This window comes from Cherax quadricarinatus, chromosome 61, assembly GCF_038502225.1.
Source record: "Cherax quadricarinatus isolate ZL_2023a chromosome 61, ASM3850222v1, whole genome shotgun sequence".
Lineage (NCBI taxonomy): Eukaryota > Metazoa > Arthropoda > Malacostraca > Decapoda > Parastacidae > Cherax > Cherax quadricarinatus.
The window spans coordinates 3,561,571-3,578,473 of record NC_091352.1 but is presented as its reverse complement, the minus strand read 5'-3'; the positions used below and the strand labels follow the sequence as shown (position 1 = coordinate 3,578,473).

Sequence of the window (16,903 nt, the reverse complement as noted above, 5' to 3'; positions counted from 1 at the left end):
GGAGGGAGATTTCACTGAGGGTTATAGGTCAATCACCGTTGGGGAGTTGCTAGAGTTGTGAGAGGGGGGGGAAGCGAGTTTAGATTGTTGTGTAACACGTTCGATAAAAGGAGGGGTGTACCAAATGGGCTTGCCAAACGAAAGATGTTGGTTTGGCGTGCATGTGTGTGGGTGAGTGTTAGGTGCACGTGAGAAGGATTGTGTGTAATTGGGATGTGCAAGGGAGTACTGAGTTCAGGTGTTCTTTGTGTTAATTCATATTTGTTAATTAATGCCTTCTGAAGAAAGCCTCTGTAGTAGCGTATAACGCTGCATGGGAAAGCAAAAACGATAGGATAGGATTTGTAAACTAATTCAGGTATGATATCATGATACTTAAGGTTATGTTAATAATTATGGAAAGTCAAACATATCTTGTGATCCTGACTTATGCAACAATGTGGGGATGTCCAGAGGGGTGGGTATAGCAGGGAGGGGGGTGGGTGGGAGTAACATGATTGAGATCATGATGAGAGGGAAAAATTAAGTAATATGCAAGGTGAGGGCTTGGATACATGTCGGGTTTATAATTGTATGATTGGGTATGCATTTGTATTCTTGTGGTATAACATACCTATGTTTTAGGTGTATTGGGGAATGTATGATGTAGCCGTTGTGTCATTTGGCATAGTGTGTAGGAGGGAAATAATCAATTTATTAGGCACGAGTTGTAATCTGTTTAGGGAAGTGGGAAAGGCCGGTATAAGTCACTATACGGTAGTATGTTCTTTTATTGGTTTTAACAGATGCATGCATCATGTTTGTACTTATTAAATTGCTCTAGTTAAATTTATAACCTGATGTAGTGTCAGGCCAAGTTACTGGTTAGTACCATATACACTGTACCTTTTTCTTTGTGAGCCTAGCCATATAGGTACATGTTTAGTAAGTGCTGTTCAAAGGCAAAGTTCATAATATGGTCAGGGATGTGTATATTAATGTATTGTAATTCTGGTGTAGGTGATTCTTCTATAACGTATGTTCAGTCATATGTATCCCTAGTGTGTATCTGTTAGCTTTTGTCTGTCACATGTAATGGGTTATAGGTAAACTGTGTATGCCGGTATGGTGCAACATTGTATGTTTTATGATTTAATTGTTTTTCACCCTTGGTTACAGGGTTCATTGTTGTAATGAAGTGTATTTTCAATAAAATATAAAAAAAAAAAAAATCAACCGAACAATTACATGGAAGCTGGCTACATCAGCCAAAGTGACACCTGTTCACCTGGCTGGCTGGCAGACTCCTGCAGTCACTGGTCGTGTCCACTCCTGCCTTCAGTGCCTCTTGGTTGCATGACTACTCTGATATCTTTGTATATTAACACTGTACATATTGTAAGAGAATAAACTGATTGATTGATTGAAGGAATACATAGGCAAAGAAACTAATTCATGCTGTGTTTGTTTGTCTTGCCCTGCCTTGCTGTACTCACCTAACTGTGGTTGCAGGGGTCGATTCACAGCTCCTGGCTTCACCTCTTCATTGATAGCTACTAGGTCACTCTCCCTACCCCATGAGCTGTATCATACCTCTTCTTAAAGCTGTGTATGGATCCTGCCTCCACTACATCACTCTCCAGTTTCTTCCACTTCCTGACAACTCTGGCTGAAGAAATGCTTCCTAACATCCCTGTGACTCATCTGAGTCTTCAACTTCCAATTGTGTCCCCTTGTTAGTAAGTTTATTCAGGTATACAAAAATACAGTTACACAGATTATCATAGCAGCATGTGTACAGGATCTAGGATAACCCAAAACAGTCAAAGTGACTTATTTTCATTGTTGCTGTGTCTCATCTATGTAACATCCTGTCCCTATACACCCCTATCAATTCTTCTCAGTATTTTATATGTTGTTATCATATCATGCATTGTTATGCTTAGTTTTACAACCTGGTAACTACAGATCTTCACTCCATCACCTGTTTGTATTATTATAATCAAGGGGGAAACGCTAAACCCGTAGGATTATGCAGCGCCTGTGGGGAGGATATGTGGAAGGTATTCAGGTTTAATTCAGGAAACTGGAGCACAGATCCAGTTCCTAAGATCAAGAGCCCCTAACCAGCATCAAGAAACCTTCCTTGAGGGACTTGTGTTTGTAATGAACAGCAAAAACGAACAAAAAGCAAGAACATTATGTACCTTACAGCTGGGCTTTAGTAAGTTTATTGAGGCAGAAGTTCACATCAGTAAGATCATCATACGTAGTGTAAATTATCTAAGATAACACCCCCCCCCCCAAAAGTTAATGATTTTTTAAATAATATTACAAGGACGCCATTCAAATTCAAATTCAAAGTTTATTCTCTATTAGGATTACAATGCTAAGTTTACAGAATTTGGTTATTGTGTGGTTTACATGTAGTAAAATAATAATTACAGAGTATACCACTAGAACACCTAGCATGGCTAGGCATTTCAGGCAGACTTAAATTAAATCTTAAGTTTAAAATATTACAAAATTATGAGGTAAGTTGGTATTATGGCTAAGTGACTAAATATTAGTTTGTGAGTTTAGCAATGTGAATGCTTTTGTTTTGGCACAATACATAGTGTGGAAATTATTTAATTTCCGCATCTATAGTGCCTAATAAGTGTTTAATGTGTTGATTTGGGTCAAAATGTATTTGTATTTTGAATGGGACCAACTGGGTTCCCGCTGCGCATGCGCAGATGTGCGGGGGTATAGGTCGAACTGGGGCACGAGAGGCGGGAGTGTTTTGAATGGAGTGAGGAGGCTGGGAAAGCATGGAACCAGGAAATTGGCGTTCACGGCGGCCTAAGGATTAATATAGGCCTCATTTCATAATAGGAAGTGTCGTAACTGTTCCTGGTGGAGAGTGAGGGAACGTGATTTACGGGACCACCGTAATAAAGTGGTAAAATGAGTGAATAAGGGAAGGACCCCAATGGAAATAAGTCACTCTGTCTGACTTTTTTGGGTTATCCTAGGTTCTCTACACATATGCTGCTATGTATGATAATTCTATGTAACTGTATTTGTGTATACCTGAATAAATTTACTTACTAGGACCGGGTGACTGGCGCGTCGCCATGGACTGTGTCCGGGGGAAAATTTCCCTTGGTTTAATCACCACTCATCGGTCTCAGATCTTAATGGAGTGATCTCTAATGTGTATAATAATTATGAGACATTAAATCGTCTTGTGAATTGTAATGTAATTAATGATAATAACGCTAAGTTAAGAGAATGCGTGAAGTGAAATAAGTCGCCTTGCTCCGAGTGAACACGCTAGACCTCGTTGCTCCCGTGACGAGGAAAGTGAAGTTCATTGAGTCACGACTTCTAAACCGGGACAAACCAACGGATACCTCGTCCTGCTGGAATGAGAACCGTGTCGGTGTAGCAGGACATCGAAATGAGATGGTGAATGGAGGAAATAAGGAGTATCAATCACCCACAGTTAAGTAACCCTTCTAGTTATAGCAGACTGATACTGGCCAGTTAGGTATGTTGTAATTGGATAGGTGATCCAGCTACATCAAGTGACCCCCAGAGAATATCTGGTAAGTGGTGGGATTATGTACAAGTGTTTTTTCCTTGATGGGTATATCCATGTGTAACCTACCCCCCCCCCTTCATTCAGTTAAACTAATATAATCTATACAGGACTCAAGAAATCGTAATGACACGATTGCAAATAAACCATACCCCCGGCCGGGATTGAACCCGCGGTCATAGAGTCTCAAAACTCCAGCCCGTCGCGTTAGCCACTAGACCAGCTAGCCACAATAAGATTCATCCAACTAGGTATATTTCTACACCATAGGAAAGTTAGCACAATTAATTAGTAGCGCCGTACTTGAGGGTGCTACCCAATTTCTACTGGTCTCGGATAGATATGGATAACATTGTGAGGGTCGAGGGGGCCACCTGCAGTGACCAGAGGTGGTTAAGTTTTCTCACATGTCTACGTGGGTGACTATGGTAAACAATATCGTTGTTGTCCTCCAAGGAGATTACTCGTATGCATGTAATGTCGAGGTACGTACAAGTAATCACTCCTATAAAATTTTCCATACATAGTTTCAGTATTGGAGTATCACAGACCAACTTATGACTAGTTAAGATTCATTATTTTGAGATTGAGATTGATATTTCTGTTTATGGTCAAATGGGTGAGTGAGTGTAAGTGTTAACCACCAGGTGGTATTCGTGTAATTAGTTGACAGGGTGTATCAGGGAGATAAGATATTTTCTGATGGTAGTTTTGAAGGTGATGAATGTGTCTGCAGTTTTAGAATTTTCAGGTAGGGTGTTCCAGATTTTAGGGCCTTTGACATACATTGAATTTTTGTAAACGTTTAGTCGGACACGGGGAATGTCATAGAGATGTTTGTGTCTGGTGTTATGCCTGTGGGTTCTGTCACATCTATCAAGAAAGCGTTTTAGGTCAAGGTTAATATTGGAATTTAAGGTCCTGTAGATGTAGATTGCACAGATGTGCACACAGTACTAGCTCCCATCTTGTTCCTCATCCTCATATCCGACATAGACAAGGATGTCAGCCACAGCACCGTGTCTTCCTTTGCAGATGACACCCGAATCTGCATGACAGTGTCTTCCATTGCAGACACTGCAAGGCTCCAGGCGGACATCAACCAAATCTTTCAGTGGGCTGCAGAAAACAATATGAAGTTCAACGATGAGAAATTTCAATTACTCAGATATGGTAAACATGAGGAAATTAAATCTTCATCAGAGTACAAAACAAATTCTGGCCACAAAATAGAGCGAAACACCAACGTCAAAGACCTGGGAGTGATTATGTCGGAGGATCTCACCTTCAAGGACCATAACATTGTATCAATCGCATCTGCTAGAAAAATGACAGGATGGATAATGAGAACCTTCAAAACTAGGGAGGCCAAGCCCATGATGACACTCTTCAGGTCACTTGTTCTATCTAGGCTGGAATATTGCTGCACTCTAACAGCACCTTTCAAGGACCCCAATGGAAATAAGTCACTCTGTCTGACTTTTTTGGGTTATCCTAGGTTCCCTACACATATGCTGCTATGTATGATAATTCTATGTAACTGTATTTGTGTATACCTGAATAAACTTACTTACTTACTTACTTAAGGCAGGTGAAATTGCTGACCTAGAAAATGTACAGAGAACTTTCACGGCGCGCATAACGGAGGTAAAACACCTCAATTACTGGGAGCGCTTGAGGTTTCTAAACCTGTATTCCCTGGAACGCAGGAGGGAGAGATACATGATTATATACACCTGGAAAATCCTAGAGGGACTAGTACCGAACTTGCACACGAAAATCACTCACTACGAAAGCAAAAGACTTGGCAGACGATGCACCATCCCCCCAATGAAAAGCAGGGGTGTCACTAGCACGTTAAGAGACCATACAATAAGTGTCAGGGGCCCGAGACTGTTCAACTGCCTCCCAGCACACATAAGGGGGATTACCAACAGACCCCTGGCAGTCTTCAAGCTGGCACTGGACAAGCACCTAAAGTCAGTTCCTGATCAGCCGGGCTGTGGCTCGTACGTTGGTTTGCGTGCAGCCAGCAGCAACAGCCTGGTTGATCAGGCGCTGATCCACCAGGAGGCCTGGTCACAGACCGGGCCGCGGGGGCGTTGACCCCCGAAACTCTCTCCAGGTAAACTCCAGGTAGTAGTAAGTGTGGATGTACTGAACAGGGAGTAAGTTTAGATCTATGAAGAGTGGGGGGGGGGTGTTGCCAGGGATGGGATTTAGTGATTGTTCTTACTGCGGCTTTTTGTTGGGTTATTATTGGCTTTAGGTGTGTTGCTGCAGTTGAACCACAAGCACAGATAGCATAGGTGAGGTATGGATATATAAGTGAATGGTATAGTGTGAGAAGAGCAGTTTGCGGCACGTAGTATCGTATCTTGGAGAGGATCCCAACCGTTTTGGATACTTTTTTGGTTGTGTTGGATATGGGTGCTGAAGTTCAGGTTGTTGTCGAGGTATAGGCCTAGGAATTTGCCCTCATTATGCCTGGCAATTAGAGTGTTGTCGATCTTAATGTTAATTCGCGCATCTCCTGCTCTGCTACCAAACATAATGTAGTAGGTTTTGTCAGTGTTAAGCGTAAGTTTATTGGCTGTCATCCAAGTCGATATTTTGATCAGCTCCTCATTAACAATGGTGTTGAGGGTGGCAAGATTAGGGTGAGAGATGACATAAGTCGTGTCGTCAGCAAAGAGAATGGGGTTCAGGTGTTGAGATACGTTTGGAAGATCATTGATGTATATGAGGAAGAGCAGGGGACCAAGGACACTTCCCTGCGGAACTCCAGTATCAAGTGGCCGTGTTGTTGATGCTGTCTTTAATGGTGACATACTGATACCTATTAGTATGGTAAGATTTGAAATATGCAAGTGCATGGCCTCTTATACCATAATGGTCAAGTTTGTGGAGTAGGATGCCGTGGTCTACTGTGTCAAAAGCTTTTCTTAGGCCAATAAAAATTCCTAGTGGATATTCCTTATTTTCCAATGCTGTGTAAAGCAGATCTAGCATTTTTATGATTGCATCGTTAGTGCTTTTATTTTTCCTGAATCCAAATTGGCAGGGGTTGAGTATGTTTTGTGCCGTTATAAATGAATACAGTCTCCTGTGCACGAGTTTCTCAAAGATTTTGGATAGCAATGTAAGTTTGATATTGGCCTATAGTTTAAGTCTGTAGGGTCACCCCCCTCAAGGAAGGTTCCTTGATGTTGGTGAGGGGCTCTTGATTTAGGGAATTGGATCTGTGCTCCAGTTCCCCGAATTAAGCCTGAATGCCTTCCACATCCCCCCCCCCCCCCGGCGCTGTATAATCCTCCGGGTTTAGCGCTTCCCCCTTGATTATAATAATAATAATGTAGGGTCACCACCTTTATGTATTGGTAATAAGTCACTCTGGCTGATTTTTCTGGGTTATCCTGGGTAATCTACATATATGCTGCTGTGTATGATAATTAATGTAAGTATTTATGTGTACCTGAATAAACTTATTTATATTAAACTTAATTACTAGGTGAACTGAGTCCAAGACAGTCTTCAATAATATGACGTTCACCAGCCACTGATCTGCAGCTATAATCGTTTAATAACGTTTATGAAATAAGCTGAACCGAGGGAAAGATAGACGTAATGCCACGTTAATGTGAATTTTAAATTCTCCTAAATAATTCAAGTTGTGACAGTCGTAATATTTTATATATCCATAACTGAAGGTGACTTGGACTTCCCTCTCCCCGGGTGGAACAATAATCAAAGTCTTCAAGGAATGTTTTTATTAATCTAGATCTTCAAAATATAAGAACTCTTTAAAGCCTTCAGCAAGACAGAAAGATGATATAGATAAATCTACCCAAGGACATATATATAGAGAGTAGATATATTAGTAGAGGAGGAAGAAGTAATTAAGAGTAGCAGTGATGGCTGGCAGGAACTCAGGACTCTTCTCTTATTCTAGTCTGGTTCATGCACTCGCTGGAGGATGTGTGAGTACTTAATTACTTTCTTCTCCCCTTATGGGAGGTTCCTTGATGCTGGTGAGGGGCTCTTGCTCAAGGACCCCAGTGGAAATTAGCCACTGACGATTTTTGGGTAATTTACAATATGATAATTGTAATTATGTGTACCTGTGCCTTAATAAACTTACACCTGGTAAGTAGGTACATGGTTGTTAGACAGCCAATGTGGGTTGTATCCTGTGGAAGAGAATTAAAAGTCTCATTGAACATAAACCAGATATTCTAACGACATGTACTGGGTTATCCTGGGATATTAATCCTCTGGGCTAATAATCCAAATAAAATATGTTTCTTTTTGTACTTTTGTTTTATTATGCATCAGTTAACAGTAAAAATGTAGATTTATGTAATATAGTAAGCAGGGGAGCCATGAGTGCACTAAGAGAAAACAGTGTCAGGGGCCCAAGACTGTTCAACTGCCTCCCAGCATATATAAGGGGGATTACCAATAGACCCCTGACTGTCTTCAAGAACATGCTGGACAAGCACCTAAAGTCAGTACCTGACCAGTCAGCCTGTGGTTTGTACATAGGTTTATGTGTGGCCAGCAATAACAGCCTGGTTGATCAGGACCTGATCCATTGAGAGGCCTGGTCACAGACCGGACCTCAGGGGCGTTGACCCCCAGAACCCTCTCCAGGTATACTCCAGGTAAGTAGTAGGTGTGGGTGTATTATCACTGGCTCAAGTAGGTACAGTGTGGATCAAGTGGGAGTTCCAGTTCATATATGAAGGACCTGGGTTCAGTTTTGGTATAAGTGGGAAAGTTTGGGCATATTTTCCTTTACCTGTCTCTTATTCACCTAACCAGCTGTTATCGGGTCACATCCTGGGAAGGAGTTAAGGATCCCAATGGAAATACACGACTGATCTGGCATATGCTAGGTCGCTAACACTGTGTTAATATTCTGAATAAAATGCTTTTCTTCAACCCATCCTGATTATATAATCTGATGCATAGAGAATAAAACAAATTATATTTATAATGCACTACGTATTTTTTATTTTTCGGAAGTATAGTGAGTATCGCTGCCTGTCATGTAGTAGTAGTAGTAACAATAATTTCCATATGGTAAATAGCTTTTACAAAATTAGATAACATAAGATTTTCTTTGGATTTTTAACCCTGAAGGGTTAGCCACCCAGGATAACCCAAGAAAGTCAGTGTGTCATCAAGGACTGTCTTAACTTATTTCCATTGGGATCCTCAATCTTGTCCCCCAGGATGCGACCCACACTAGTTGACTAACACCCAGGTAACCATTTGCTGCTTGGTGAACAGGACAACAGGTGTAAGGAAACATGTCGAAATGTTTCCACCCACCAGGAATCAAACCCGGGCCCTCCGTGTGCGAAGCGAGAGCTTTAGCCACCAGGCCACCAGGTTTTTTTATAAACAGTAATGGACTAAGTAAGCGTTTATTTAAGCCTAATACATAATTTTAAACTTTTACAGCATCTTTATATGCAGTAGTAAATTACAGTAAATTATGTACCTAATTTTATTGAGATAAAAACCATCTAGGGAGACACAGTACTATCATTCTGTCATATTATTGTGAATGAGAAGACTATAAATGTTTTGCAGTCTGGTAGGATTCCTGGTCTTTTCTTTCATTAACATGTACAAGTAAATTTTGCAAACTCCTACTTGTACTCAGTATATTTTATATTTAGCTTTAATTGTATATCCTGTCAAGGAAGGTTCCTTGATGCCATTGAGAGGCTCTTGATCTGAGGAATTGGATCTAACCTCTCTTTCCCTGAATCACACATTATTGCCTCCCAGGCACTATATAACCCCTGTTGGGTTAGCACATCCTCCTAAAATAATAATAATAATTTACTTACATAGGTGTTTCTCAGTAGTTTATATTTTTGTAGTATTTCCTTTCCAATTTAGGAATGCTGGTCTGAGACTGGGAAGGAGCCATGACCTCCCAGTCATTAACAAATGCAATAGTTTAAAATGATAGTTTTATCTAAATAAACTTTTAGTTACCATTTCAGTCTTCACTTTCTCTTCAGAGCTCAACCAACCTTTATCGAGAAACTTAAACTATCTCAACTATTGGATCACTACGACAAGGTCCTAAATGCACTAGAAGACAAAAAGAATGCAGATGTAATATATACAGACTTTGCAAAAGCCTTCGACAAGTGTGACCATGGCGTAATAGCGCACAAAATGCGTGCTAAAGGAATAACAGGAAAAGTCGGTCAATGGATCTATAATTTCCTCACTAACAGAACACAGAGAGTTGTCGTCAACAGAGTAAAGTCCGAGGCAGCTACGGTGAAAAGCTCTGTTCCACAAGGCACAGTACTCGCTCCCATCTTGTTCCTCATCCTCATATCCGACATAGACAAGGATGTCAGCCACAGCACCGTGTCTTCCTTTGCAGATGACACCCGAATCTGCATGACAGTGTCTTTCATTGCAGACACTGCAAGGCTCCAGGTGGACATCAACCAAATCTTTCAGTGGGCTGCAGAAAACAATATGAAGTTCAACGATGAGAAATTTCAATTACTCAGATATGGTAAACACGAGGAAATTAAATCTTCATCAGAGTACAAAACAAATTCTGGCCACAAAATAGAGCGAAACAACAACGTCAAAGACCTGGGAGTGATCATGTTGGAGGATCTCACCTTCAAGGACCATAACATTGTATCAATCACATCTTCTAGAAAAATGACAGGATGGATAATGAGAACCTTCAAAACTAGGGAGGCCAAGCCCATGATGACACTCTTCAGGTCACTTGTTCTATCTAGGCTGGAATATTGCTGCACACTAACAGCACCTTTCAAGGCAGGTGAAATTGCTGACCTAGAAAATGTACAGAGAACCTTCACGGCGCGCATAGCGGAGATAAAACACCTCAATTACTGGGAGCGCTTGAGGTTCCTAAACCTGTATTCCCTGGAACGCAGGCGGGAGAGATACATGATTATATACACCTGGAAAATCCTAGAGGGACTAGTACCGAACTTGCACACGAAAATCACTCACTACGAAAGCAAAAGACTTGGCAGACGATGCAACATCCCCTCAATGAAAAGCAGGGGTGTCACTAGCACGTTAAGAGACCATACAATAAGTGTCAGGGGCCTGAGACTGTTCAACTGCCTTCCAGCATACATAAGGGGGATTACCAACAGACCCCTGGCAGTCTTCAAGCTGGCACTGGACAAGCACCTAAAGTCGGTTCCTGACCAGCCGGGCTGTGGCTTGTACGTTGGTTTGCTTGCAGCCAGCAGCAACAGCCTGGTTGATCAGGCTCTGATCCACCAGGAGGCCTGGTCACAGACCGGGCTGCGGGGGTGTTGCCCCCCAGAACTCTCTCCAGGTAAATAGGAGTAGGCACAGTAGTTTAATTTGCACAATTTATGTAAAACTTAACAGAACTCTATTTCTTTGATCATATAATGTAAAGTAGATGACACTAGGTGCATGTTTATAGCTGGTGTTATAAAGATGTTACTTGGGTTGTGACAGGAGAAAAATCTTATTGAATACTATTGTATCAGCCCTTCAAGAGAAGTTCCTTAATGTCATTGAGGGGCTTTTGATTCATGGAACTGGATCTGATCTCCCCTCTCTTGGAAGAAGCTGGGTTTCATTCTATTCCCTTTGGTGCTGTATGGCCTCCTACAGGTTTAGTACTTCCTCATGAATGTAATAATAATAATAATAATAATAATAATATTGCATCTGTTTATTGTAGCAGCAAACTTATATTTTACATTTATTCCTGTATTATACTTAAATTCCAGGGATCTGCAGTGGCTATGTCTGCTGTCTTCCCTCTCGACACAGTCAGAACAAGATTGCAGTGTAAGTGTATCTCTGATTACTAACTATTTATTGGCTTTATACTCCTCATGAGAGGATCCTTGATGCTGATGAAGGGCTCTTAATCCAGGGAATTGGACTCGACCTCCCAGTCACTGAATTGAACCTATTGCCTCCCATTTTACCAGATGTTGTATGACCTGTATGGGTTTAGCACTTTCACAAATTTAATAATAATAATAATACTGGTTTTACATACATATTTACTGGTAATTTTAGGTAACTTGTTTATATAGATTGTCTTTCATATTTTTTCCTTCACACACACATCATCTTCACCCTGTCTTAATTGCATAATCAGTCTCACACTTCAGCTTCACTGTTGCATACCACATCAACATTCCAATTTTGTATTGCATCTTTTTGTCAACTTGTATACTAATTTCTTGTTCTGAGATATTTTAGGATGGTATTGATAAGTTAGGTGAGGATTTATACTCAGAAAGAGGAGTATCAATTTTGCCTTGTACAGGTAGACAATCTTTTGACCAGATTTTAACTTCTCTAAGACAATGTAATGTTGTTGTATTTCACTACGAATGCTACATTGGTCATGAAATTTACTCTGGAAAGTAACAGTATTTTTATATTATACTGTATACTGTATTAAAATGACAACTGTATTACAGTACTCTACTAACAAACTAGTTGTACCGAATATTTTGGTTACTGGTACTTTCTGTTATTTTTTCTGATTGGTTTGTCGTGTGGGGGAAGGAAGGGATAACCTGCAAACTAGTTTCTGAAGTTTGTTGATGTGAATGTATCCAAGCTGTTTTTTGTAATTTTTTATTTTGTTTATTACTAATTGCTGTTCCAATATTGCAGTGGAGGAATGCCAGTCAAGTCGCAACACATTTGTTATGCTGGCTGAAGTGTACAAGCAAGAGGGATAGTAAGTTTGAAGGTTCCTGCAGTGACGGTATTGTTTTTTTTTTTTTTTGGGGGGGGCTAATTCCTAGAAACTTTAGATAATGTTTACTGCATTAACAAGTAGATTTATTCATATCAAGATCTAGGACTTACTTAGTCTAACTAGATTTATTATTGTAGAAAGCTACATTGTGTATATTAAACTCCATTTTATATTAAGTGTGATTTGTACTTTGATCTCTCTTGTATTTATCATAATGTATCTTTTTCCCATTACTCATTTTCTTCAGTGCTGGCTTGTATCGAGGCCTCCTCCCTGTGATAGAGTCTTTATATTGCTCCAACTTTGTTTATTTTTACACCTTTCATGGGCTCAAACGAATAGCCAATGAAGATAATTCAGCACTACGAGACCTTGTACTCGCTATGGTTGCAGGTTTGTGAATTATAATAATAATACTAATAATACGTACACCTACCATCCGACTTATGACCGAGCTTGGTTCTTTCCAACCGGTTGTAAGTCAAAATGGACATAAGTCGAACCTTACTACTGAATATCAACATCACATTTGTGTAATGATTTTATTTTATTGTTTAATTTTGGTATTTCATTTTTACTTTTTATGCTGTTAGTACTGTATTTCATACTGTAAGGTTTAGGAAAAACAGTGTACAACACAAACAGTTGTTTATTTCCCAGAAATTTGGCAGACAAAGCATGGTTGTAAGTCGAGTGGTCGTATGTCAAGCAGGTCATAAGTCGGATGGTAGGTGTAATAATAATAATGTAATAATTGATAGTAAACGCAGTTCAAATTTTTCTATGTTCAATCTTATCTTCAAGGAAAGTGCTAATTGAAAGTCTTCTCTGTATCTAGTTTATATTTATTAGCTAACTGTCATAAATATGTGTAATGTGTTATTCAACCATGCTGTATTACAAGGGTCGATCATTTTCTCATTATTGCAGGATCAGTGAATGTAATGATGACCAATCCACTATGGGTTGTGAACACACGGTTGAAGATGCAGGGTGCTAAAGTCCATACCAGCCAGGTCACTGCATCTCGCAAGTACAAGGGTATGCTAGGTGAGTGAGGTCATTTTCAAATTTGAAGATTATGATTTTATCTCTTATGGCAGTTTTTTTTTTTTTTTTTTTTTAGACTTGCATATATTATTATTATTGTTTCATTCTAAGTGAGGCACTAACCTGTAAAGATTTTACATTGGGGAATTCAAGGTAATCTGATTTGCTCCAGTTCCTTGGATTAAAAACCCTTTACCAGCACTAAGGCACTGTGGCTCTTTGATGGTAATAATACTAATGGTAATAATAATGATGACAATAATAATAATAATTGGCTGCCATTTGAGAATTAAGAAATCTGGAAACTTGTTCAAGTATGTCAGGTAAGATATTGTTGCACGGGGCAGTACCTTCCTCCAGCATGAAGAGTGCAGCTGAGCATCGTAGTAAAATGTTTACAAGAATGATGTGGATATATTGTACATCACAATGTTCTGATGTTCATATAATTATTATTTTTTTAAGTTTTTAATTAGTTTTTTTCAAATATGATTTTTTTGAAAAATTCTAATTAGAATTTGAAATAAAGGAGGAGTATAATAAAGTTACGAGTGTTGTAGAATTTGATGTAACTAATGTTTATCAGTGATGTATTTGAAACACTATATAACAGGTTATGCATTCTAATGATATATGATAAAGCATGGTATATAACAAAGCAATCAAACTAGTTTAAAATGCAAATATAATTTCCAGATGGTCTGAGACATGTTGGACGAGAAGAGGGCCTGGCTGGTCTATGGTCCGGTGCTGGTTCTTCCCTCATTCTGACCGTCAATCCAGCCATCCAGTTCATGGCTTATGAAGCAATGAAGCGTAACATGCAGAGTATTTACGGTGCGAGACAGCTTAACTCCCTGGTAGTGTTTGCTGTTGGTGCAGCAGCCAAAGCCATTGCTACTGTCCTCACTTATCCCATTCAGCTGGTGCAAGCCAAGCAAAGGGTAATTAGAAATTTTATTTTAATGTAAAGTGTTAACCCCATAGGTGAAAACAGGAAGATGTACTGTACATGTTATTTATTTATGATATTTATCTATTTATGAGGTAGTAGACTGGTAGCCAGCAGCCACCCAGGGAGGTACTACCATCCTACCAAATGAGTGTGAAATGAAAACCTGTAATTGTTTTACATGATGGTAGGACTGCTGGTGTCCTTTTTTTGTCTCATAAGCATGTAAGATAACAGGTATATCTTACTACTTCTACTTACACTCGGGTGACACTGCACATGCTTGGATGCTACATGCATATATATTTACACACCCATCTGAGTTTTCTTCTGTTTTCTTAATAGTTCTTGTTCTTTATTTCCTCTTATCTCCATGGGGAAGTTGAAAAGAATTCTTCCTCTGTAAGCCATGCGTGTTGTAAGAGCTGTCTATAACGCAGGGAACAATGGGCTAGTAACTTCTTCTTTATAAATTACTAAATTTAAAAAGAAAAATATTCATTTTTTTAGGTCACCTCTGCCTCACTGGAATACGGCCAGTTCGTTAAAAAAAACTATTTTTTATAAAACTGTCATAAATCCCCACAGAACATCATCTAGTTAATTTTCTTTTTCTATTAACACATTGGCTGTTTCCCCACTGAGACAGGGTGACCTGAAAAAGAAGAAACACTTTTATCATCATTCACTCCATCACTGTTTCCAGAGATGCGCCTAGACTACAGTTAAAAAAAACTACAACATATCAACTCCCCTCTTTCAGGGCACGGGCAATATATTTCCCACCTCCAGGACTCCAGTCCGGCTAACTGGTTTCCCTAAATTCATTCATAAATGTTACTCTGCTCAAACTCCAACAGCATGTCAAGTCATAAAAAACATTTGTCTCCACTCGCTCGTATGTAACAAGCTCATGCACGCCTGCTGGAAGTCCCAGCCCCCTCACACGCAAAACCTTCTTTACTCCCACTAACCTTTCCTAGGATGACCCCCTACCCCGCCTTCCTTCCACTACAGATTTATGAGCCCTCCAAGTCATTCTGTTTTGTTCCATCCTCTCTAAATGTCCAAACCACCTCAATATCCCTCCTCAGCTTGTATAATATACATCAGTGTCATAAATCCCCACTGACCATCTAGTGGAACTTAAGTCTGTATGATATAGGTCGGTGATCACGGTGACTTTCCTTTCCAGCATGGTCACAACTATGAGAGGCTGCCACAGAAGGCTGGTCTCATCCCCATTATGCTTCATATAATCAGGTTGGAAAACAGTTTGATTATATAATTTTAGGTATTGTTTAAAAGATGATGAAAAGCAAATTTACTAGGCTAGTGTGCAGAAGTGTGACATGAAAGTAGTTAAAATTATTGAAGAGTGACTAACATAAGTAGAAAATGGAGGAATACATTTCATTATGAAAAGGTCCCTTGAGTGTGTAGAGAAAATAGTACTCTAAGATAGACAAATTTAGAGAAGTTAGATTATACATTATGTATTTGTGGAACTTTTAGTGATTATGGATAAAATTACCTAGACAGATTCTTCATATGTATGCATTGATTTGTTACTAGGTTAATAATTGTCTAATTCATTAAATTTTCAAGCTAGTGTAATGTCACCTAGCTTTGGCTGGCTTGAGAATATCTGGTTAATCTGAGGCAATTACTGCCACTGAAATAATTATGGTTAACCAGAGCTCCTGGTTATTGTGTACTTACCTATTTGTGGTTGCAGGGGTCGAGTTCTACCTGGTTAAATGGGGTGCAATTGTCTTTTTCTTTCATATTCCCCAAACACTTGATTATTGATGATATTTTTAGATATTTGATCTAATACACAACTTATTAAAATTACCTTTTTTCTTCTCAAATAAAACAGAAAATGCATTACATTTTTGCATTGTTCAACTTTTCTAAATTTTATGATTTAATTCAACTGGTAGCTGTTTCATAATTTTATCTTGGGAAAGTTCTCTTAATATTTTACTCTAATCTGTTTACAGGACATACGGCTTCAGAGGGTTATTCAAGGGTTTGGAAGCCAAGATTCTGCAGACAGTGGTGACAGCAGCACTCATGTTTGTCTTGTATGAGAAAATTGTTGGCTTTGTGTTTGCCATTCTGATGGGCAACAAGAAGACAGCCATGAAAAGTTAAATTGTAATATCTAGTCATTTTGCATTTAGGGTAGTGTGCTTGTGAATTTATGATAAGTGTTTACTTCTAGAATATGCTTTGTTCTCAGGGGTATGAGTGTTTCTAGGTGTTTAAGTGATTATAATTACAGTATAATTACATTATAATGTATATTATACATTATAATATATATTATAATTACATTATCTAGTGATTTCGTGTATAGGGCAAGGAGGAATAACATCTTGTAGGAGTGAGGAAGAGCCAGTTGTGAGTGTGGGGGAAGTTCGTGAGGCAGTAGGTAAAATGAAAGGGGGTAAGGCAGCCGGGATTGATGGGATAAAGATAGAAATGTTAAAAGCAGGTGGGGATATAGTTTTGGAGTGGTTGGTGCAATTATTTAATA

At 39.3% G+C, this 16,903-nt stretch overlaps 2 protein-coding genes across 3 annotated transcripts in view; one reads left to right on the top strand and one right to left on the bottom strand.

Annotated features, from left to right (window-relative positions):
- Nucleotides 1-16,903, bottom strand: part of LOC128699444 (matrix metalloproteinase-25) — a 516,333-nt gene that overhangs the window by 385,577 nt on the left and 113,853 nt on the right. The gene's annotated exons all lie outside the window — the stretch shown is intronic.
- PMP34 (Peroxisomal Membrane Protein 34) lies at nucleotides 7,337-16,733 on the top strand. Of its 2 annotated transcripts, XM_053792202.2 has the most exons (8): nucleotides 7,337-7,545; nucleotides 11,362-11,422; nucleotides 12,269-12,335; nucleotides 12,604-12,749; nucleotides 13,287-13,406; nucleotides 14,103-14,350; nucleotides 15,554-15,621; nucleotides 16,365-16,733. In XM_053792202.2, the coding sequence occupies exons 1-8, from the start codon at nucleotides 7,480-7,482 to the stop codon at nucleotides 16,516-16,518; spliced, it is 930 nt and encodes a 309-aa protein (XP_053648177.1). In that variant the 5' UTR covers nucleotides 7,337-7,479; the 3' UTR covers nucleotides 16,519-16,733. The 2 variants fall into 2 exon arrangements, with proteins under 2 accessions (XP_053648177.1, XP_053648178.2); XM_053792203.2 differs by lacking the exon at nucleotides 12,269-12,335 and having other exon boundaries at nucleotides 7,406-7,545; nucleotides 16,365-16,670.

What these genes read in the sequence shown, in the direction of transcription:
- PMP34 (XM_053792202.2), top strand. Translation starts at nt 7,480, where the DNA reads ATGGCTGGCAGGAACTCAGGACTCTTCTCTTATTCTAGTCTGGTTCAT. An exon ending in ATGCACTCGCTGGAGGATGT is followed by an intron (nt 7,546 to 11,361) that starts GTGAGTACTTAA and finishes CTTAAATTCCAG; the next exon opens with GGATCTGCAGTGGCTATGTC. An exon ending in AGTCAGAACAAGATTGCAGT is followed by an intron (nt 11,423 to 12,268) that starts GTAAGTGTATCT and finishes CCAATATTGCAG; the next exon opens with TGGAGGAATGCCAGTCAAGT.